The sequence below is a fragment of the Dermacentor andersoni genome, chromosome 3, assembly GCF_023375885.2.
Source record: "Dermacentor andersoni chromosome 3, qqDerAnde1_hic_scaffold, whole genome shotgun sequence".
NCBI classification, from domain to species: Eukaryota; Metazoa; Arthropoda; class Arachnida; order Ixodida; family Ixodidae; genus Dermacentor; species Dermacentor andersoni.
The window spans coordinates 10,313,577-10,337,181 of record NC_092816.1 but is presented as its reverse complement, the minus strand read 5'-3'; the positions used below and the strand labels follow the sequence as shown (position 1 = coordinate 10,337,181).

At 43.2% G+C, this 23,605-nt stretch overlaps 1 protein-coding gene and 1 long non-coding RNA gene across 2 annotated transcripts in view; one reads left to right on the top strand and one right to left on the bottom strand.

Moving 5' to 3' along the window:
• Positions 1 to 23,605, bottom strand: part of LOC126520776 (uncharacterized) — a 171,600-nt gene that overhangs the window by 54,194 nt on the left and 93,801 nt on the right. Inside the window, exons 8-13 of the mRNA XM_050169555.3 lie at positions 11,423 to 11,489; positions 8,072 to 8,134; positions 7,618 to 7,696; positions 4,212 to 4,351; positions 3,604 to 3,777; positions 1,096 to 1,162 (exon numbers count right to left, since the gene is read on the bottom strand). Of these exons, the coding sequence (XP_050025512.3) occupies positions 1,096 to 1,162; positions 3,604 to 3,777; positions 4,212 to 4,351; positions 7,618 to 7,696; positions 8,072 to 8,134; positions 11,423 to 11,489 (590 nt within the window). The remainder of the gene's footprint in view (positions 1 to 1,095; positions 1,163 to 3,603; positions 3,778 to 4,211; positions 4,352 to 7,617; positions 7,697 to 8,071; positions 8,135 to 11,422; positions 11,490 to 23,605) is intronic.
• LOC140216327 (uncharacterized) lies at positions 13,671 to 17,809 on the top strand. Its single transcript, XR_011892975.1, has 4 exons — positions 13,671 to 13,795; positions 13,883 to 14,022; positions 15,897 to 16,007; positions 17,457 to 17,809. It is a non-coding gene; the product is annotated as an uncharacterized lncRNA (long non-coding RNA).

Here is a 23,605-nt window from a genome sequence, read left to right as displayed (position 1 = left end):
TAGCCGATTGAATACCAGTGAGTGGTCCTTCGAGTTTTGAACTCTTCGCGGGCAAGTGAGCGCCTTGAGACACTTGGCGCGTTTTCATTTGGCCCTGCATGGTCAAAAACGCAGGCGCGAGTGCTTGCGCCGACAAAGAACGGGCAGAAGAAAAAAAAAAAATTTCACAGAAGCGACCACAATACTTTCGAATTCCCACGCCTAAGCAGTTTAAGTGTCTCTGCCGAATTTTGGGGGGGCAACTGTTAAATATTGACGTATCTATAATAGCACTATTGAAATTAACACAGGCACAGGGAAAGCCACGAAGAGCGGCCACCCCGAGTAGCTTGACGAAGCAGCCACCCCTACATCTAGAGGACGAGCTGCACAATAAATTTGAAACGTGCATACAGCAGGTTCAAACGCTGGAGCAAGTGGTAGTGTGGCTACAAAAAGCAGTCGTGTTCAAAGCTGTGTATCGCAGCAGTCAATTTACGCTAACAAGAACGATCGCGGCTATTAAACTTGTGTGCGTTACAAATGACCTCATAGGCGATTACAATAAGTAAAGTCTACGCTAATGTAGAACTATATCTTCATTTACGTATAAAAATATCAAATTCTTCATTTATAATAACGACTTCCTTTGCCGGATACTTGCTCAGAAAGATAAGCAAACTGTATTTAAATGCCCATGGCTCACGGATTTAACGCAGGCTATGCCTTTCCACGCGTCTGAAAAACGCGTTTTATGCGAGCAACTCTTTTTTTTTTTTTGGTAAGACAAATACTTGGAAAGGAACTTTGTTGTCTGTAAGAGCGAAAGTGCGTGTCAGCCTCGCGCGGTACTTGCAGAAGCCGTACATTAGAATAACCTTATCTTGGTTGAAAAGTTCGCTGATGTGAGATTCAAAGGGGAGATTCGTAATAATCCTCAAGAACGCCTTTTGCAACATCAACAGCTTCGATAGGTTTTTCTATAGTGTTCTTCATAATGCGTTATGCGAAACTTCTCTGCGCAACAAGGACATCTGTCAGCCTCCGGCTATGTGATTTTCGCTCAGCGTGCGTCCCACATCGGCAGCCAACGACGCAAAGCTGTCGTGTTCTTACCCCGTTTCCGCCGATGTCGACAGGAGCTTCCATCTCCTGATGAACCTGCATCCCGGATTTGTTGTAGCTGGGACGAGGGAGAAAGAATAGTCGCGCGAGAGAAGTTTTTAGATTCCTCATAGACAAATTACCTTCTGAGCGAAAGTAAGCGTGAGCAGGCGAAAGAAAAAAATATAGTTGCGGTTATAACTCAAGGCGGCACTCTCCATAAAACGGGGATGATAGAGCGAGCACTGACTTTTTTCTGAAATAGTTTGCAAAAGCTTGAAAAATGAGAGTTCGGAATCGCCATTCGGTTAACTTGATTGTTGTGTTCATACAGGAGGTTGTGGCCAAGTACTGAACCAGGGTGTCCAATCCTGCTCTGGGGAGGGAGTGCGTTACCGGTTCTGGTCACCGGGATCAGGCGACACTCCAGGCCTGTTTACGCAATTTTATCAACACGCGGATTTTTTTTTAATCCGGTGGAAAATTGCGCGGCACCGGGATTCGAACAGCGGACCTCTTGCACGTGAGGCGGGTGTTCTACCTCTACGCCACCGCTGCACCTCCATAAGTCCTCCATAAAGAAAGCAACAAAATCCCAATAAAGAAAGGCGTCAGGCAGGGAGATACGATCTCTCCAATGCTATTCACAGCGTGTTTACAGGAGGTATTCAGAAACCTGGATTGGGAAGAATTGGGGATAAAAGTTAATGGAGAATACCTTAGTAACTTACGATTCGCTGATGATATTGCCTTGCTTAGTAACTCAGGGGACCAATTGCAATGCATGCTCACTGACCTGGAGAGGCAAAGCAGAAAAGTGGGTCTAAAAATTAATCTGCAGAAAGCTAAAGTAATGATTAACAGTCTCGGAAGAGAACAGTCACTTACAATAGGCAGCGAGGCACTGGAAGTGGTAAATGAATACATCTACTTAGGGCAGGTAGTGACGGCGGATCCGGATCATGAGACGGAAATAATCAGAAAAATAAGAATGGGCTGGGGTGCGTTTGGCAGGCATTCTCAGATCATGAAGAGCAGATTGCCATTATCCCTCAAGAGAAAAGTGTATAATAGCTGTGTCTTACCAGTACTCACCTACGGGGCAGAAACCTGGAGGCTTACGAAAAGGGTTCTACTTAAATTCAGGACGACGCAACGAGCTATGGAAAGAATGATGGGTGTAACGTTAAGGGATAAGAAAAGAGCAGATTGGATGAGGGAACAAACGCGAGTTAATGACATCTTAGCTGAAATCAATAAAAAGAAATGGGCATGGACAGGACATGTAATGAGGAGGGAAGATAACCGATGGTCATTAAGGGTTACGGACTGGATTCCAAGGGAAGGGAAGCGTAGCAGGGGGCGGCAGAAAGTTAGGTGGGCGGATGAGATTAAGAAGTTTGCAGGGACGACATGGCCACAATTAGTACATGACCGGGGTTGTTGGAGAAGTATGGGAGAGGCCTTTGCCCTGCAGTGGGCGTAACCAGGCTGGTGATGATGCTGCTGCTGCTGCTGATGATGATGGTTATCTTGTTAACCTTTTATTTTGCACAGTAGTTATGATACGTGGTACACTAGATATCAGAATTACGAATGATATATGTGCTAAAAGAAGTAAATTTTCTTCAACCTTTTCACGAAATCAAAAGTGAACCCACTTCCTGAGCTATACACATGACTAGTCATGTAGCCTGAATTTCCAACGACTGAGTGTTGCTACCGCCACTGTTGTTGTTGTTGTTGTTGTTGTTGTATATTAAATGATCAAATTCTGGGAAAGTAGCCCCCCCCCCCCAAATTACCTTCTATTCCTGTAATCTAAAATAAACTCCAGCGACTAAGGAACGTAAGAAAGAAAACAAACCAAAAAGGAACAAATGCAAAAACTAAAAATAACGAAGGAATATAAGATGACTTAACTCAGGCTTAGCCTCCTATAAAAAATTATTGTCAGGGCACGGTGGATCGGCAACTTGCGAATGCCCACGCACAGCGCGCGTTACAAGAGCAGTCCGTATGTGCACAGTCACTACATAAAAAACTAAATAACGAAGAATCTTGCACGCAGCGGAAAATAAACTACATGACTACAAATACTGCACGCAAAACATTAACTGTACATTTCGCGAAGGAGAGCAGAAATCCACACCAGAGACGCTTTCTGCTGCAGTTCTCCCAAGCCCCGCACTCAGGAGCGACCAACACGGGCAACAAGTGCGACCAGTGACGAAATGATTGAAGATCACTCGAGCATGCACGTTTTCATATAATCAGCGCATTCACGATCGATCAACCTCTCAAAGACGATCGATCATGAGGTCACGATACATGATAAAGTCATGTGGCTGATAGTAAAGACCAGTAGAGAGATTTGCGCTCCTAACGGGTAAATAAGCTGCCTTCCTTTTTCCGTCTGGTGTCCTGCCGCGGCGGGGCACGGGCCCCGCATTAAATCCTACATCAAAGAACCGAACAGCATGGGCGCGAAAGGATGAAATGCGCGAGTGAGACACGTACCCGTCCGGGAAGCACAGCGTGAGCACGGGGAAGCGCACGTGCTGGTCCTCGTTGTAGACGACGGAGGCCGGGAAGCGCCAGTAGTGGTGGACGTCCGCCAGCGAGTTGCGCACGCACAGCACCAGGCACGTGGCCTCTATGACCAGCCGCACGAAACGGGCCACGCTCGAAACCCTGCGAGGTCGCATGGGCCGCCGAAGGATGGTCAACAAGGTGCGATTGTAGGGATTTGCCTTAGGCTATACGAGGCGATGTGATCGATTGCGCGAAGCTGTACAATCAACTGTCTTAGTGCATCAGTTAATGTACGGTGGTTCAAAACGGAACACTTAGAAGTGCGTACTGGAGAGCACTATAGAGGGTTATCGAAAGTTCACACCCGTGCAACAAGCTGTTCTTGTTATTAGCACGTTTTCATCTATTTTTCGTGCCCACAATACTCGAGAGGCTCTAGCATGTTCTTGCTGCGATCCATAGCGGGCACTTTCTACGTGTGTCGTAAGTGTTGTGGTCTCTCTTTGATTGCGCGATACGTGTCGGGCCTGGGAAGTGAGCTACGATGCACGATTGTCCGAGAAGACTGCGCCGCGGTGGCAACGAGCACTCACTCGGCGGCCGCGTACTTGGATCGCTGCAGGCGCCGGAGTTTCTCGAAGCACCAGTTGACGAGGATGACGGCGAACGTGCGTATGGAGAGGCCGAGCCATATGCCCAGGTAGCCGCCCACCAACGCCAGGATCTGGGTCACCTGAGACGCGCCCTTCACAAGTTTGACAATTCCTCTCTGTTGTGCCACAACAGATCAGGCATCCTTAATCCATCAAAGCCCTGTCGACATGTTTGCTCCACACGCACGGTGTATTGATACAAATCGTGTGTTTATTTCTTACAGAACCCACAGCGCCTGTGGCATTACAGTGGGGGGGGGGGGTTCAAATAGTATATACAACAAACAGTACAAGTCATTTTATAATAAATGCAAAATAATTTACGGCACAACATATACATCCTGAGAAACACAACTTCAGTCAATAACAGAATGTGTTATATTAATGAAGAAAAAGAAAGATCCATCGTTAGACAGCATTGGTCCTGAGAGCACAACTTCATTCATCAAAAGAACATGTTATAACAAGGAAGAAAAAAATGCATCATTAGGCAGAATTGTCACAGAGTCCTGCGGTAACCTGTTCCAGTTCGAAATCGTTCTGGGGAAAAAAGACATTCTTAGCATTTCGGTTTTGCATTTTATTTCTCTTACCTTATTCACATGATCTGGACGTAAAGATACATACTCGGGCTTAAGTATCTACTTATCGCGTTCAATACCAGTTCTAGAATGAAATATGTTATGAAAGAACTTTAACCTGAGTGATTTTCTTCGTTCCTCTAATAGTTCCCAGCCAAGATTCTCTTTCGCACGTGATACGCTGAAATGCCTAGAGTAATTACGGAACACAAAACGGGCCGCTAAATTTTGCACTCGTTCTAACTTTTGTATATCAACCTTTAGCCAAGGGTTCCATACAGTGCAAGCATAATCGAGGACAGATCTAACATTCGTAATATATAGGAGTTGCTTAGTTTCCGAAGGAAAATGTTTTGCATTTCGTCGCAAGAAACCTAGTACCCTACACGCCTTGGCTGAAACGTATTCAATATGTCGGTGCCATGACAGATTGGAGGTAAGAAAAACACCAAGATATTTGAACTCGGATACAGATGACAGCTGTTGAGTGCTTATTTTATATTTAAATTGATGAGGAGCATGTTTTCGTGTAAAAAACAGGTGAACAGTTTTCTGCAAATCTATACGCATGCCCCAACTTTTGCTCCAATCCGTAACCTTGTTCAGATCATCTTGCAAGGCAAGACAATCATTTTCATTATGAATAACTCTATATAACACACAATCATCTGCGAATAAACGTACAGAAGATGAAATATCAACACATATGTCATTCATGTAGATTAAAAACAGTAGAGGGCCCAGGACGGATCCGTGTGGTACTCCTGTTGTTACCTCAATGTCATCCGAGTGTTGGCTGTTTAAAACTACTTTTTGGTGTCTTGAGCTTAAATATTCCTTAATCCAAGCAATAACTGATGTATTTAAATGATACCATGATAACTTCTCTACTAATAAATCGTGGGGAACAACATCAAAAGCTTTCTCAAAATCGAGAAAAACCGAATCAATAGAGCAGCCGTTATCTAATGCCCTTGCTATATCATGTGTTAGTTTTGTTAGCTGGGTAACGCAGGAAAAACCCGTACGAAATCCGTGTTGCCGAGGACTTAGAAGTGAGTATCTGTTTAAGTGGTTTATAATGCTAGTAAAAAGGATATGTTCAAACACTTTGCAAACAATACATGTCAAAGAAATGGGTCGATAATTGAATACACTGTTACGGGGTCCAGACTTGTGCACAGGGACAACATTTGCAGATTTCCAATCATTAGGTAAGGCACTTTCTTGTAATGATTTATCAAAAATAACACGAAGATATTTTGAGACAGAGTGAGCACACGATGATAGTAATGCAACAGGTAAGCCATCAGGACCGCAAGCCTTACCAACGTCCAGCCGCTTTAGTATCGGTTCAATTCCCCTCTGATTAATTAAAATGTCTTCCTTTGGTTCACCACCCATTTTGCCAAAATTCGTATTCATTTTTCTGCTGTTTCCCCATGCAGAGAACACCGAAGCAAAGAATGAGTTGAAGCATTTTGCTTTGGCCAGATTTTCGTGAACAACTATGCCAGCATCGTCTAAGGGGGGAACTGATAAGTCGTCCTTTCTAAGTCTGATAAGTCGTCCAACGACGAGTTTGGCCAATGTACATCTTAACACAAGACAGTAGCAAATAGCAAACGACGGATTTCCTACAATTCATAAATCTCCGCGAATGCTTAATCTTGCACTTACACGTTGAGATGGCTGGTCACCAACACGTCCAGCAGTAATGCGCTAAATGCAGCTCCCGAAAATTATCTTATCAATACGACTATTTATGTTGAATATGATTTGCATTAAAAGTTATATTAGGATACGTCATTGAAGGTGACATTAAACTGTTCAGGGAAAACACGGGGAATGCGGGAGATGGAAATTCAAGACGATGAGCAAAACGTGAACAAGGTGAATGCAGGAGCCAACGTTTCGACAAGTGGACTTGTCTTCTTCAAGGCGAAGTACGCTTTCCTCGCCACAGTGTATATAGGTGGGGTTCTTCTAAAGGGGAGACGGTGGGATGTGGGAGGGTGCGGAAACGAGGGAAGGTGTGTTAGCATGTCGAATTGAGAGTAAAGGAAGGCTGTGCACAAGGTCAAAGCCAGGGCCACCTCCCCCCCCCCCCCCCGGGCTGTCAACGCACGCGTGTTAGCCGGCGTGTCAAAGGCGTCTGACACGCCGGCTGAAAAAAAAAAAAGAATGGTGGAGTGGAAAGGGGTAAAGGGGGGGATACGCCAAGAAATCAAACTAAGTGTTGTTGCCTATAGCTTGAAGTTTAGCATAGCGAAAAGATTCTAAAGCTCCCTTTGAAACGTTTATGCCTATTGGTTGCAATGTCTTGAACTTATGGATGAGGTATGATTATCCGTATTTTCTTTCTCGTTCAGAACGGAAATTTGCCTAATCCTCATCGTCATCATCATAACTTTTCTTGGAGCATCCATTCATGAAAGTGAGATCGATAAATATTGGGTTTATCCGTGAGTCGATCGAGCCATTTCCTGCGCAATTTTCATTACCGATAATGCCACGATGACACGGTAACCACTTAATTAGTGTAGCTTAATTTAGTTTTTGTGCACGTCCTTTTGACACGGCTACACAGTTAAGATTTAGCGCAGTTCATATTGAGTCAATATGGCATACAAAGAGAAAACTCAAATTGGTCTGTGCAACTGCATTGCTCATTAACGAGGCACAGTGCAGTATGCATTGCAATTGACGGCCCAAGCAGCGGCAGCATAAATGTAAAAAAAGAAGAATCACCTATATGTGCGTACCTGAAGTTTTTCGATGAACATCAGGACGTTGACGCTAGTCGACGACATGCTGAACTTGACGGATACCATATGGTAGCCGCTAAGAAATGAAGGCGCAAAATAAAACAGCTCATTGAAACAAAGGAACAGTAGAAGGACACGCTTGATTTCAATAATTTCGCAAGGATGTAGGCCGTCTCAAGCGCTTTTAAAACATCATTCATCTTTTATTTATTTCACTTTTCTGCTGATATATGCACACATATATCTGGTGGCTTGTTTTGATTTCAAGTTTGCTTCAAGTTTCTAGATAAGTTTGAAAAAAAATGTTCAGTAACTCTCATCCTGCACTCGGCCTAGAGAGTTTCTAAAAAAACAGAAATATGATGATAAAGATAACTATTAGGCAGCCTGGCTTTAAGTAATATTCTGGTTGTACATTCAAGCTAAATATCATCGACTTTTGTTGGCTCACCCGTCTTCGAGAACGAGTCCTGGATCTTCGCTCTTGACTGGGTTCGCATCGTAGAACACTTCGCTGCAGCAGGCACATGTCGAAATTTATGAAAAACGTTAACAATCGACTTTCAAGAAAGTTGCAAGATTAGGAGTCTCTGAATTAGCCATGGTGACCCGCGTGTGGACTAGCCAGCTCTAATGCCTTCCCACCACTGTGCAGTTATTAAACAACAGCAAAAAAGAAAAAGACACAGGTGTGGTCTGAAAAGGGGTGAGCAGTCGCACACACAAAATGTTTTGCATTGTGACTGAGCTAACAAACCGCATTTTTCTTTCTTTTTTTATTACGCAGAAGCGTTTTTTTCTTAGACACCCACCAACTTTCTGTACAAACTTGTGACGGAACTTAAGACACCGCTGGCACAAGGCTGGGTCAGTCAGGAAGCTTGAAGGAAACAAGAACACGTAAGGCTCTTTATCCGGCACGTACCAATTGAGCTGCATTCACTTCGATGCTTCTAACAATGATTCTACCAACATTCTGGCCATTTTTTGCAATCACCTTATTGTGCCTGATGCCTTGCTTCTCGTCGGTGTTTATGATTGTCCGCTTTTGTACTATATTATATTTCAACCGAAAAGCGTTTCGGGTAGGCCATTCACCAACTTCCTGTCGAGATCTGTAACATAATACAGGAAATGGCTGTTCCATCGGCACAATCCAGTTATTCTGTGGCTGTGTATTCTGCAGAAGAAAACAACAACCTGACAGCAGATGTGTGCGACCTCACAGAATCACAACCCAACTTCCAGCGACGCTCTTTCTTTTGAGCAGTTGCAACAAGGGCTTCAGTCGCTTGTAATTAGGTCACATGCTTTGAAATGTTGCCCATATATGACTCGTCAGTTTGAAACATTGGCCACATATAACTTTTTGGAGCACTTGTTAAGGAAGCTTTTGAAAGGCAGTGTTTCATCTATACACATTTTACTTCGCCAGAACAACCCAATGGCCACAAGATACCAGTTCTTTTTTTCTCGCGCCAAATGCGATGTCGGTTGCGTTCTCAGTTCTGCCAAGGCAGTGAAGACATTTAACAAGGTGGCGGCTGCGCGAGTGTGCTCGTCACGCACCTTCGTGGTCCTAATTAAAGAAAGGGTGTCGACGCATGATAATTACCGCGCTGTGTAGTCGCCTAGGTTTTGTCGGGTTACGTAAGCGGAGGAACAGTCACTTGGCGATTGCGCAATACCGGCGCCTGGTAACACGAACTGATCACGTGAACACGGAGTGACGTTAGCGACGGAAACGACATATGCAGGGGGAGGAGTTACATGGAAGGATGGGCGAACAGTCATCTTAAGCTCCTTATACGATGGGTGTGCGCTCACCGGATAAGAGGGAGACGCAATGCTAATCTATAACAGTCGCTCAAGTGTGACATGAAGACGTGCGAGTTCATTGCTAGATTTTGCCCAGCCAACGTGCACAGTAGCATTCGATGTTATTGGCTTCGTATCGACGCGTCGACAGTGATACCTGGTGCTGTTAAAAACGTAACTCCGTTTTGCAATGTATGCAGTGCAGGCCGAAGAGACGGTACGAACGGCTTGTCTGAATAATCGACTGTGCCTTTACGCGAAAATAAGATCCCACATATGGCCCTCAAGTTGCATTACAGGCAATTGCTATCATTCAAATCCATGAGTTCCGCTGGCGTTGTCGGAAGCAATAAAGCTCGCGCATTTTGTGTTAATTATCCTGGAAAGTGCACATGCGGCACAGATTATTTGATTAGAATTCAGGCACGTACCCAGGATTTTTTTTTTTTTTGGGGGGGGGGGGGGAAGCCCAACCCTAGGCAACTTTTCTATGCAAATAAAAGGGAGGAGGATACCTTTACAAGTACAAATGTGAATAGCGCCCACCATTCGTCATAAAGACGTGCAAGCCCGCAAAAGGGATATGAAATAAGGTGTATCTCAAAGATATACATGTGAGATACACCTCTCCTTTACTTAGCAAACAAGGAACCATGCCAAATGGACTCGCGGAAAAAAGAAGCTCAGGAAGAACACTGTCAAGCACAAGTAAAGTGGAAGTTTAAAGTAAAGATTATTGCAGTATAATACAACTTAAAGAAACAGCAGTTGGCAACCAAGTCACGCAAACCGCGCGGGGTCGTGTTATTCCGCCAGCCACTCACAGAAGCAAACAAAATCGTCGTCATGCGGCTTTTTCAAAATGGCGTCGTACTTGATACCTCCAGAGCGTCTGCGGTTCTTGAAGAGTCTTTTCATCGGCGGAAGCAATGAGGTGTGCAATTGACATGGACAAAGTGCATGAAGTCTCGGCATTTCGCTCTTGAAAAGTCTGTGGTACAGTTCATTTTCCTGCTGAACCCGTTTTACTCGTGAAACTTCAGTGCCAACTGAAGTGAAACTTGGCAAAATATAGTTGCACAGAAGCAAGCATTTTATTTCATTTCAGTAATGAATTAGGCTTTCGCCATTTCATTGTATGGGCTAGAGAAAACGTATTAAATTACTCACTAATAATTTTATTTTCTGTGGTTACCACCTTATTTGAGTAACAGAAAAAGTTTGAAGTACGAATTATTTGCAGCTTGGCGGAGGAACGGTGGCTGGCGGTTATGAGGGCGTGGGCGGGGCCTCACTGCAGATGTAAGTTGTATCCGACTAAAGTAACGCTTCTTGAATTAGCTCTGGAAGAATTATAAATATATATTTGCGGAACAATCGCAGTTCTTTCGGATCCCTCGTTTACTGCTCTGCCAAGTTAAGTGCCAAAACCGACTCTTATTATTTGGGAAGTTGCGTAACGATGTGTGGCAGCCAGTCCCGTCCAACCACGTAGAGCGCAGGAGGCTGCGGTTCCAGACGTACTGCGCCCACCGCGGAAGGTCACAAAAACACCTACATAAGCACAGCAGAGAAGTGGATATGTCAGGCGACTCAACTGATAACTGTAGAAGCATCATTCAAAACACATGGCCACTTCCGGCGTCGTTTTTTCTACTTCCTTTTTAAATAAAAAGATGTTTGATCCATTAGTATTTTTATAAACAATGGTTAAATTTGTTAATATTCACTTTTCCTTTCTTACTAGATCGCTTAATTTCTCAACTCCTTGCGACTCTTGTTTCCAGTTGCCAATCTTGCACGAAAAGTGCGGTACAAGTAAGGAAAAACCAGACTAGGTAACGGCACGTACCCCTGGGTACATGCCTCTTATTATTCACAGAATTCTCGTAAAGCAAAGACCAGACGCCGCGGTCGAAAGATATAAACTCTTGCTGATCTCGACCGAAGCAGCGCAGATATGCGCAGAGGGCGTGGCACTCACTGGCACGGAACCCTGCACCGAGACGAGCAGGCTTTCTCGTAGGACGGCCGCCACCGGGATGTGCAGGCTGGCGGAACGAAAAAAAAAAAAAAGCGAGCACTTTTTAAGCGACTCCCGCTCTGGACGCTTGGCAGCAGAAGTGTACACGGCATGTGTAGAGAGAGCAAATAAAATACAAACGTAGAACAATATGGTAGCTCCCGCGGCACTCGAGAGCGCATAACTGTTAGTCGCGCGTAACGCACAGTGGTTTTTCATTGGATTCCGGGACATTGTTATAGCCCAGGTCACACGATACCGGTGCGAGTTCGGTAAGGTACCCTCTGTAGGCATCCCAGTATCTCGCTACCATCCTCCAGGTCTTGGGTTTGGGTACTGTACCTTTGAAGCCAAACAAAGTTACATATATATTAGGTGCTAAACACTCTTTTAGGTAAGATCAATTGTTAAGATTTCATGCCTTCCTATCTGCATTCTTGGTTTTGTTGAGGCAAGTTTCATCTTTGATATGAGCTTTGCTGCTCAGCGTGCTGCTTTTATTTTCGTTCTCAACTTCTAATGCGCCACCTTTTTTTCACACCAAGTTTCTCGGTATTTCTTTCCTTCTCGATCCACCCCCGCCTATAGTCCAATAGGACTGCATAACGTCCAAATAACTAACCAAATAACAGCAATGCAGCCTTGAGGCAGGACAAAGAGCCTATAGCAGATTAAATGTCTTTCGTACCACTATGGGGAATTTAGCTGCCCTAAATACCATATGGAATACTATGTATATATACAAGAACAAGGTTTTGCCATAGCTTCGGGAGTTGCGATTTATCCTATATTATCAATTAAATATCCACTCACTTTGAACAGACGCATAACAACTCTAATTGATAACTTACGGATTGGCACTGCCTACAGAAAAGATCTTTGCGCAGAATTATCAGCATCGAATGTGATTGCGGCCATGCGGATGGACGCGTACTCGCCCCTTCTAGAATGGCCTCATTACGATACACATAGACACTGACTGGAATCTGCGGCCATATCTATGGAGATCTCAGGCCTATGTGTTTATGAACTTACTGGGCCCACGGCCAACAAACGCCACACAGGCGTGTACTGTAAGAGCTTTGAAAAAAGTCCGAGTTTCGTCAGAAAGGCCAAGCATTGAGTGCGATGCGATGGTAAATTTTTATTACGGCTAGTAGTTTAATCAGTTGTATAAACTGCTGTGAAGATTAGCACACTAACTTAATTAACAGGTGTGGCGCAACGCGCGCATAGGTTCTTTTGTATGAATCATAATGCTCTACACTGTTATTCATATTGTACAGCTTGCCATAGTTTTGCCATTGTTGTTCAGTAATCTGTAACCCACTTCCGTCTACATTACTTTATGGTTTGAGGCCACGTATATGAAATAAATAAATAAATAAATAAATAAATAAATAAATAAATAAATAAATAAATAGCTGTTCCTTAGCTAGCTAAATATATATTCTCAGCATTGTTTGTAGACCGTGCAACGTTGCGAAATAATAATGCCATAACTTAAAGGGGTCATGAAAGCAAATTTTCTAGCTTAAATTATGCTTTGCACGTTAAACCGTACGCATCCCACAACAAGTTGGCAAAGTTTGAGTGCATTGGGGGCAGAAGAAAATTTTGTATTTGAATTTTTTAAATGTTGCACTTGAACCGTAAAGCAGCCTGGCGACACTGAATGGTGACAAAATGAGTGGGCACCCCCGTAGACGACTCCCTCGGGCAACAAAAACCGGTCTCGAAGGCCATGTTTTTGTTTAACGCAAATATGGGAAGTTATTGCAGGTGCTACAAATACGTCATTGCGCCATGCGTCGTTCAGGTTTCGCATATGCGTCTCGGCGCATCTCTGTGGTTTGGTACTACTTTTTATCGCGCAAGTGCAATTGCGGGCACTATTGAGCGGCGACGCCGTCGCTACGCCCGTTCGGAGAGGTTCTCCGCAGTACGTGTCACATGGCTCTACACTGCGCATGCCCGGCCGTCGCCTAGCAATGGAACCACCGCTTGCGCCGGCGCGTGCAGCAGACGAGAATCGAATGAGCGCACTGGAGAATCACAAACTATAATATACGACTACACCACCAGGCGTGCCCGTGTGCCTGTGGCCGTGAGCAGATTTTCGCGCCAATTTTTCTGTTGCGAGGGTCACGATGGAGCCTGCCGTGCCGATAGCACCTGAAGAAGAAGTTTTAAAGAGGCACCTGCGGGACTTGAAAAAGTGTGGAAACACCTGGGCCGGTTATGCAGACTCCAAAGAAGTATACGAAGAGCTTCTGAGGGACCTCGCCGCTGTCAATGTGTGCTTCCAAACTGAGCACTCCGTGAAGCCAAAAGGTATGTTCATCGCAAGCGTGTAGCACGTATAGTGCGTACCGCGTCAGGATCGACGGTACGATGATATAAATATTTATTTTATATCAGGCAGGCTGATGTTCAGCACTCAGCGCGGACATGTGGTCGTGAATGAAGACATGCCTTTTAAGGTTGTCCAAGCCGTGGACAGGGGCTGCCTCTTTGGGCGAGACCTTCACAAGGTGCAAGATTCAAGAAGTGCTCGACAGGTATGTGGCAATTGCACGGATACCACGCGGAGCCGATATGGGTAGAACGCGCTCATATATCTTACGCACTGAAGCGTGCAAGCATGGGTACGTCGCACGAAATTCTGCTTATGCGCGTTCACGATAGCATATATGCCGTCCGCATCACTGCAGTGAAATGTTATAATTTTTTTTAGGTTTTAAATGGGAAATAATACATGCATACAGAGGGAGGTTCCATAGTCAACAGAGTTCACAAGGAACCTTCCGCTAGAGATGAGTAGAATAAGTAAATCCAAGGCACCTATGTGCCACACAAGGCACTGTTCAAAATGAGATACTATAGCTAACACTGTAAGGTATTTTAATAACACAAAATAATTGATAATAAAATGGTGATGATGAAATGAACATAATAAGTGAAAAAATTCACGGAGGGTCGATTTAAATATGTATAAATGACATTGTATCTTAATACAACAAGTTAATGAGTTCCTGAGTTGTGTGGCGGAAAAAATTAGTAGTGAATTTACCATGATTAGTTCTAGGTTGTGGTAATGAATAGCTGTTGGTAGAAGTGAACCGGGTGGATGTGGAGTGAGGAAACTGGTCGTGAGTAATTAATTATAGAGAACAGGAGCTTACCGTTAACAGATTTATAGACAAGTATTCCAAGTGAGTATTTATATAGTTTCTGTAATGATAAAATACCGTTAAAACTGAGCAATGGCGATGCTTCTGAAGAAACAGAAGCGGACAGTGCATCCATTCAAGTCTATGCATGTCAACATCGTTAACGTTTACTATTTATTCAGGATTCTTTCATGTTTCTTTAATTAGTTAATATTTAAAGTGTGGGAATTTACCCATTCCCCTGTTGATCAATTTATTATGCCCGTAATGACGATGGAGGTCTTAACCTTGATATTAGTCAAAAATACCATCTAAAAATGTGACACGCACTTGTGGGAGGTTAGACTGAAGTTAACCGTACTCTAGTAGCAGGACTTCCAGTGCTGTGTGTCATGGCAGAATTCACGGAAAAATATAATAAGCGAGATTTGTAAGCCTGCTATTAGTAGCACGGAGAAATATGAAGGTAACTGGGTGGCACGTTCATACAGTTGACATTAACCTGAAGAACATTGGTGAAGATATTGCGAAACACATCCCACACGTCATTCTTTTGGTGCCTTATGAAGTGCTTAAAAAGCAGGAGTGAGCATGAACTCCCCAGTGTTTTGTAAGACACATTGGAACCAGCTTGTTGGTTGCAGGGTTTATTTGTTACCAATGGCATGCTGCAATATTAACACAGCAGAGGTCAGGCAAATCCATAAATGAGTAGCACAGGGAGCATCAAATAATGTGAAAGTGCACATCATTAAATATGACCTGTCTCCTTCAAATGCAGTTTTCTTCCATTTTAGGTACTATATGCTTGTAAATCAGTAAAGCGATAGTTAAAAGATTGTTAGTTATTCAAACGTTAGGTATTAATCAGATTAAAGTGTTTAAGCACCCAGCCCTATTAGCATTTCTATCACTATACACTATAAAATTTGTAAAATCCACGGAATTCAGTGGGGGGTGAAGAGGGGAGGAGTTCGGGAGGGAGGGTTGATCTATAATGCTAATGTAAATGTGAGCCAAATGCTTTGGTGCCTGTGCCCAAGGGAACATGCGAAGTGCTGCTCCGAAGCTAAATTATAATATTGACAACTGGCAGGAGCTAAAGCGACCATGGAACTTATTGTTCCATAAAGGACAAGCATGAGCAAGGAACCGATACTGAACTCATAATGAATGCAATGCACTAACTGCATGCACTCATCCAAATGTAATTGTCATTATTTACAGCGTACTGATGTTCGATATGTCACTTCATTCAATAGGAGAAAGACGCAGAATGGTCAGCAGCTACCTTCCAACGAAAAAAGGTGAAGAAGAAGGGCTGCACTGCAATGATGCATGTAAAACAAGTGGAGTTGTTTCCGGAATTCAGGGTAAGCAAAAACACATAGCCTATATATAACTTTTTGACTTTGGGATTGATTTACTCGCTGGAAGCCCAGGAAGATCAACATTGATGATAACGTAAACAGCCTTTTTTAGCTGCATGTTTATTTTTAAATTAAGGGACATGAAATCAGACCATTTCAGCTTAGACATTCACTTCATCAGCTTAGCGGTCATGAATAAAATGTTGATTTTTGCAGCCAAATAAGTAGTGAACTGACATGCAGCGAATTTCAAATGATGCCTAAATTCTCATTTTTCTTTTCCAATAAAAAAACTCTTACTCTCTCCATACATTGACTTTAATTAATTATTTTAGGACAATTTGGTGTGTTAAAATTGGGGGCATCCACTAAGCACAACTAGTTGTCACTAATTTTGTGAAAGAAACTTGTGGTTTGACATATGCGCTATGAAAGACATGTTTTTGTGAATGCATGTGGATTGTGCAATCAGTACTGAATGACATTCCTTGCTCCTCTTCGAGTGCAGAAATGTGTCTTTGGTTGAAAGTGGCTGAACTGACGGGGTAATGCGTATGAGTATGAGCAATTTTAAATTTTAAGTACATGCCTCCGCCTCCGCCCTTGTTTTAATAATCAATTTTTTTTAGAGATGGTATGGACAATTATTCAACCTACAAGTCTTATAGCTTTATTTATGACTGTTTTTGCAGTCACTGAATGAAATGTTATTCAGCTTGTGAACGTAACTAGTTGTTTTAATAATTTATTTCTATGTCATGGCAATAACCTCCTAATCCAAGTATGCTTTTGAGATGAGATATATCCCTCTCTACACTTCTTTTGGAATGCTGGGTCAGCGCATGAGTTTGATTTCACAGTACAATTGCTAGCGCATGTTACAAGGCCCAAGAAACCAAGAGTGTTGTACAGACATCTTAAAATGCTTCCTGACAAACATGGACAGTCTCCATTTTGTAATACATTTGACTGTTGCATAAATGTACAAGATTTTTCTTGTTTGTTGTCATTATTATTTCTTGCCTTTTGTTTGGATCTTTTCACTTATTCATACTGCAATTCTTGATGCAAAATTTTAGCATTTGATGCCACAGGTGAAACTGTCGGTTGAGAAGCATTAAAAAAAGTACGCTTTACAGCACTGAATTGCAGTATTTGTGGATAAAGGATGCTTGGCCATGTATAGACCCCCTGGCAAATGCTGATAAAGCTGTAAAAATTATTTAAAATTATTGTAGTGTTATTGTATTGATGTTGTTCTGTAATGTCACCAATATAATGACATGAGCTTCTAATGCCTATGCATTTAAGCTGTCATGCCTTTGCTTTCGTATGTCAAATTTATCTCTATTCTCTATTACTGAAAGAGGTTATTATTTCCTTCAGACAAAATTCAGAACCACTTAATTTTGTTTACTCTGTTTACCATCTGCTCTTTTCTATTCTCTTTAGATTAACATCTCAGAACAATGTACCAAATGGCAGCACGAGACAGCTTCGAAGGAGGTGATGTCCCGGCTGAGGTTGGCATTGCAAAAAGAAGCTAGTGGTAAACCTGTTCTGCGCCAGCATCGCTTCTATGTCTGCATGTCCGACAGGGAAAGTCACTGCAACCATGATATTGATGCCCGGTGTGCAGGCTATGCGCAGCCAATAAATTCAGAAGTGTCAAAAAAAATATGTGAGCTTGTACAACAAGGTGTGACATCTGTAAAAACAGTTGAGAGCTGTCTGAGGTTTTTTGTCCGAGATGTACTGTTCTCAAACAAGCAGTGCCCCCCGACCACATGCAGAGATTTCTACCCTACAAAGACAGACATAAAAAATCATATCCAGAAGGCACTCCGTAAGGATAGATTTAGTTCAATTGATCAAGAAAATGTAGCAACGTATGTTGAACAAATGATTGAGAAAGCACCTGGAACAAGATGTCTTTTTCGACCCTATCATGTGAAGTCAATGGAACATCATTCAGAAGAGCAAGAGCCGGAGCCGCTGGATGAGTTACCTTACTGTGACGCTTTGGAAACTGTTGCACAGGAATGCGAGCAGACACTGCTGCTTTGCATTCAGATTGAGTTCATGAGGGAACTGATGCTCAAGTATAGTGATGATGTGGTATGTCTTAACGGCACATATAAAACAACGGATTATGCCCTACCACTATTCCTTATTGTAGTGAAGACTGCAAGTTCCTATGCTATTGCTGGTGCACTCATGGTGCAATTTGAAACAGCTGATTGCATCGAAGAGGCGCTAAACACCTTTAAGGCCTGGAACCCAACTCTGAGTCCTAAGTTTTTAATGGTGGACTACAGCCAGGCGGAAATCAGCGCACTTTCTGCTGCCTTCCCGAACAGTCGGCCAGTCCTGTGTGATTTTCACAGAGAACAGGCTTGGCACAGGTGGATTTCAAAAAAAGAAAATGAAGTAGAAGATGTCGACATTGTGAAGAAAATGCTCAGGCAAGTAGCATCCAGTGCGAATGAGGATGATCTAACAAAAGCTATTGAAGCTGTGAAGCAGTCACCACAATGGAAGGAAAATGAGAAGTTGCAAACCTATGTGAGCAGTAAATGGCTCTCAGTAAAGGAAATGTGGGTAAAGATGTATAGGTTGGACCTCCCTTTTGGCACGAACAGTGGAACTGAATCAAAAAACAACGAGCTCAAGACATACTTAGCTGGAAATAGTGGTCGCCGTAGTCTGCAGGGGCTTTTAAAAGTCTTGGTTGAAATTTTTTTTCCGCAGAAAGAGGTGCAATTCTTGCAGGCGAATCTGAGTTTTTCACCTTCATAGCGTCTTTACCACCATGCTATGCGTGAGTTCCTCCATGGGAGGCCTCCTGTTGTAGCAAAACACATTATGGAGCGGCTTGCACGAGCGTCTGATTACAGGTCCGAGGACGTGGAAGTTGGCAGTGAAGAAGGAACATTCCGTATTCGTTCTGTCAATAAGGGGAGGGGCTTTCATAAAGTTAACTTCAGCACTCCAAGCTGCACATGCTTCGACTTTAACAGGTCAAAATTGCCATGCAAGCACTTTGCTGCAGTTTTTTTTGCTTGTTGATGGGTGGGGGTTTTCACGTCTGCCTGCAGTATACAGGGAAGGGCCGAATATGACTGCTCATGCTGTTACAGGCTGCACATCTGATGCACGACACACTGAAGAGCTAGGTGATGTAGACACTGAACATCTTGAGTGTGATTTGCAGAAAACATCTGAACAGAGCAGGCGCCATTTCAAATCGAAGATAAGGGCTGAAACCGAGCGCATACTGTCTTCCCTGCACTACGTTCATGATGACACGGTGTTGCAGCAGTTTGGCTCGTTACATGAGCTAAGAATGCTCGCTGAAAAAAACGTGACCACAAGCAATGGAATTGCTGTTAGAGGTTCGCCGACAAAAGGGTGCTCAGGTGTGAAAACAAAAAAAAAAAAGAGCATTGGCATCACCGGCAACCAGAGTTGCAATGAAGAAATTGCAGTTGCACAAGGACCATCTGCGCCAGAAGGAGCACTGGGTTTCACGGGGAAGGGTGGGCAGAAAGGCTGAAATTGTGAGCGAATGTTACAAATCACCATTGTAATAATTGTAAGCCTACATATATGTTTGGTGCTTAGAAGTAAAAATACTATAATAAGTAAAACCATTTTTTCATCTTCATCCTTCGTAGCTTTTATGCCAATGTTTTTTTTTAGCTGTGCCTGTCTCGTATTCGATGCTCCAATTATGTTGTGTTATATTCTTTGTTGGTTTGTACTGCTAGAGTTAGTGAGAGGTAGGCTGTAATCCTTGGCATGATGACAGAGACATTTCGCGTGACACCTTCATTTGTTTCTTTCCTTCACACTCCATTAACGATGTTCTGTGATTTTTCTCTTCTGCACTGTGGTTCACTGGAATCTGCTAAATATGGAATATGTTGGTATTTCATTTATTTCATACTTAGCTGGAAATAGTGGTTGCGTAGCCTGCCATGGCTTTTGAGAATCGTGGTCGAAAATTTTTTCGGGACGTGTGTGCGAGTGCACACCATTGGTTGATTTAATACAAAAAATTATCTCAACCATAAGGAGTGAAAGACTTGGCGGGAAGCACAACAAAAAACCACCCGACAAAAGTTTTAGTTTCTTTATTGCAATTTACAACTGAACTATCCATCATGTGTTTGGAAAGTCAATTTTTTTCTTGATTGTTGTATTGGACTATTCGTTGTGCCTGTATCACGTCAAATGTTACAAACGCAGTTGTAAATGCCCATGCTCTTGTTCATTGCCATATATATGCGTGGGACGCTTCTGAAAATCAATCTGTTGGAAGTTAGCACGTGTCTGTGTTTTCACCCCACCCTGGTGTGTCTTGTGTGCTAGATGAAGAAATGCTACAGATATACCAGTCTTTTATGTTTCCTTGTGGGTTGCAGCAATGTTTTTGTAGTACTTTTTATACATATTTATTTCTCTGCTGCCCATGTGTACTTACCTCATATATATTACTCATTACTTTCAAATCTAAGTTTTATGTTGATTTACCAATCCCTTACATTCATTTGTAACAGTGTATAATAAATGTATGCCTGTGATGTAGCTTTCTTGTAGCAACATTCGTCTTACTTGCCACGGCAAGTCCTCGAATACGAGACCTTAATTATGTGCTTTGTATTTATAGTAAGTAAGCTTTAGCAAAAATAAACTATGTTCGGATTCTTCATGCATCGTGGTCAGCAGTCCTCATTTTCTCTTCTTGCATGCCCATCAGTGCGATAAATGTAATGCACGCGCGCGCAACAGCCATTTATGAAGTGGTCAGTGCGGCTGCCAGTGTTGGATTTTCGTTGTTGTTCAAGATATTTTGCTTGTACATGCGTGGACGTCTAGCTTGCATGGCTTTGGTTGCCAGTATACTGGCCCCCAAAGCCATATGCCCCATATGCTGAGCAATACGCGCATTATTTGGAGATACCCACAGCCGCCACAGCAGAGCACCCTCCTGAGACCCAGCTAATGGAGAGCTTTAGCGCAGCTGCAACAGCCGTACGGTAAATAAGGAAGCGCGTAGCCGTTGCTACCGTTGCGAAGTGTTTGCCACGCTAAGTTTGCGTGTGGTAGCAATTGCAGCATTTGCCGCGTTTACCATAGGACGGTGCTAAAACGCTCGAAAGAATGACCTGTACAGCAGAAACGTTCGGATAGAGTAGACCAACACTAGCGCTAACCTTTAATATCTTCATATCTTCATCAAAGACACAGCCGCGGGCGGCTGCCTGCATGCAGCACATATAAATGCCTGCTGCAGCAGCTGTAAGTGCAACATTTCTTTCAGATATGCCTACCTGAGAGCTTTCGTATCTTTCAAGTTCTTCGAAGCTTGATTTCGACTACTGTAAAGCGACATATTTTATTGGGCCCTCTGAGTCGTCTGCGCTAGGTGTATGCTAGCGCGCGCTGCATTAAACACGAAGGTGTAGCCGCTCACGTCTCTACGGCTGCTTCCGGCCGCGATCGCGGAGCACGCGTCTCCGTTGCTAGGCGACTGCCGGGCATGCGCAGTGTAGAGCCATGTGGCACGTACTGCGGAGAACCTCTCCCGTTCGGTGCTAAGCGTGCGGAGGAAGACGTCCGATGTAGTCTGGCACTGCTTCAAAGCAGACGACACGGAGTTCCCGATATCTCACAGCCCTGACAAAATGGCAGCTGCTGTCGGTGAGAGGAGTTGAGAGGCAGCGATTTCAAATTGAAGTTTCGGATTAAAATACGCGTTGAGTGCCCATCTTGTTGGTGTGCATAGCCATATTGGGTCCTCTACTCTCAGTTACAAATATAAATTGAAAACTGTTAGACGACCGTCTCATAGTCCCTTTAAGTAAATTTGTGAACTACCGAATGATGGGTGTAACGTTAAGGGATAAGAAAAGAGCACATTGGGTGAGGGAACAAACGCGAGTTAATGACATCTTAGTTGAAATCAAGAAAAAGAAATGGGCATGGGCAGGACATGTAATGAGGAGGCAAGATAACCGATGGTGATTAAGGGCTACGGCCTGGATTCCAAGGGAAGGGAAGCGTAGCAGGGGACGGCAGAAAGTTAGGTGGGCAGATGAGATTAAGAAGTTTGCAGGGACAACATGGCCACAATTAGCACATGACCGGGGTAGTTGGAGAAGTATGGGAGAGGCCTTTCTTTGCCCTGCAGTGGGCGTAACCAGGCTGCTGCTGTTGATGATGATGTGAACTACCGCAATAGCTTAACGCTTTCACAAACCGCAGTGCGAACTAGACTGGCACGAAGGAAAGAGCGCTTGTTGTTCCTCCACACGAGTGGTATACTCTGGGTGATCGGCCAAGAATTGGGCGGTTAGCAGAAAATGGATCAAAGGCACTTAGAAAAAAAAAAAAAAAAACCCTAGATGTATCCTACTCGGTGTTTAAAGTGGAACAGTCATCATGCTAAAGTAAATCGAAAAAAAAAAGAGCGCTTGAGTTGTGTTCCACTTCGTCCCGTATAGTAAGCGCTGCTGTTTGTCAAATATGAACTTCCACCAACTCGCCCAAGTTTCCCTACTATATCTTAACGCATTTAAACTGCGCAACAACTTCGTTAGGTTGAAGTCCATAAATGCTTAAGTATTTGTGTACGTAGTATTTAAAGGTCAGTTGCAGCGAAGTTTCCTATGGCTAGATTGGTTATAAAGGAGCAGCACATACTACTGAAACAATTTTGGCAAAGCTGCAGATCTGGTAATTGTCTATCTTTTATTACGGTAGCCTTTAAATAGCATTTAGGCAGACGACGTGGGCACCTGGTGGCTAGAGGGTATGACGCAAGTCCCAGAACGTGACTTTCGAGATTTACGTCCTGGGAAGCCGCAGGCTACGACTGATCTCGGAGGTGCTGCTGATGAGTGGCACGTTATAAGTCACGCATGCGTTACTTCCGGTGAGTGGTAATGTCGGAGTTTTCTTCAGTTTCGATGTCAAAAACGTCTACTTTTGCAAGCGTTTCGCGACGCATCCACTCGTATTTTGAGCTTAATATATTGAAATACATGTAAAACGCAGAAACGCTTTTCTGAGAAAATCACTTGGCCGATTTTAGAGAAATTTTTTGCGTTAGAAAGTCCAATTCTCGTGACTGCTATATATATAGAACCACTAAGCTTACAAATTCTTAGCTCTGCATCAAAAACAGATAACGCAGTTGTGTAAACTGCATCCGTTAAAGCATTCAAAACGGACAAATTTGATATATCACTTTATATTTTACGTGAATGTGTTACGTTCTTTACAAGCACTTTATAAAAGTCCTATACTCGCATGTTAGTGGCGCACTTAAGAGCCATGTATAACATATCGATTTTGTCCGCTTTAAATGTACTGTTAGATGGAGTTGACGACTTGATGCTTTTATTTCTGAGTTAGAGTTGTACATTTCATAGTTTCATATTTCCAAAATTTGCGATATTGAGTGATCTTTGCTAATAAATTGACGACCTTAAAAAATATTTGCTAGAAACAGCCACTAGATTTAATTTCTTTTTCTTTTAAATGCAACAAACCTCATCCACTTTGGTGCTGTGGTTGCTGAGAAAAACGATTTA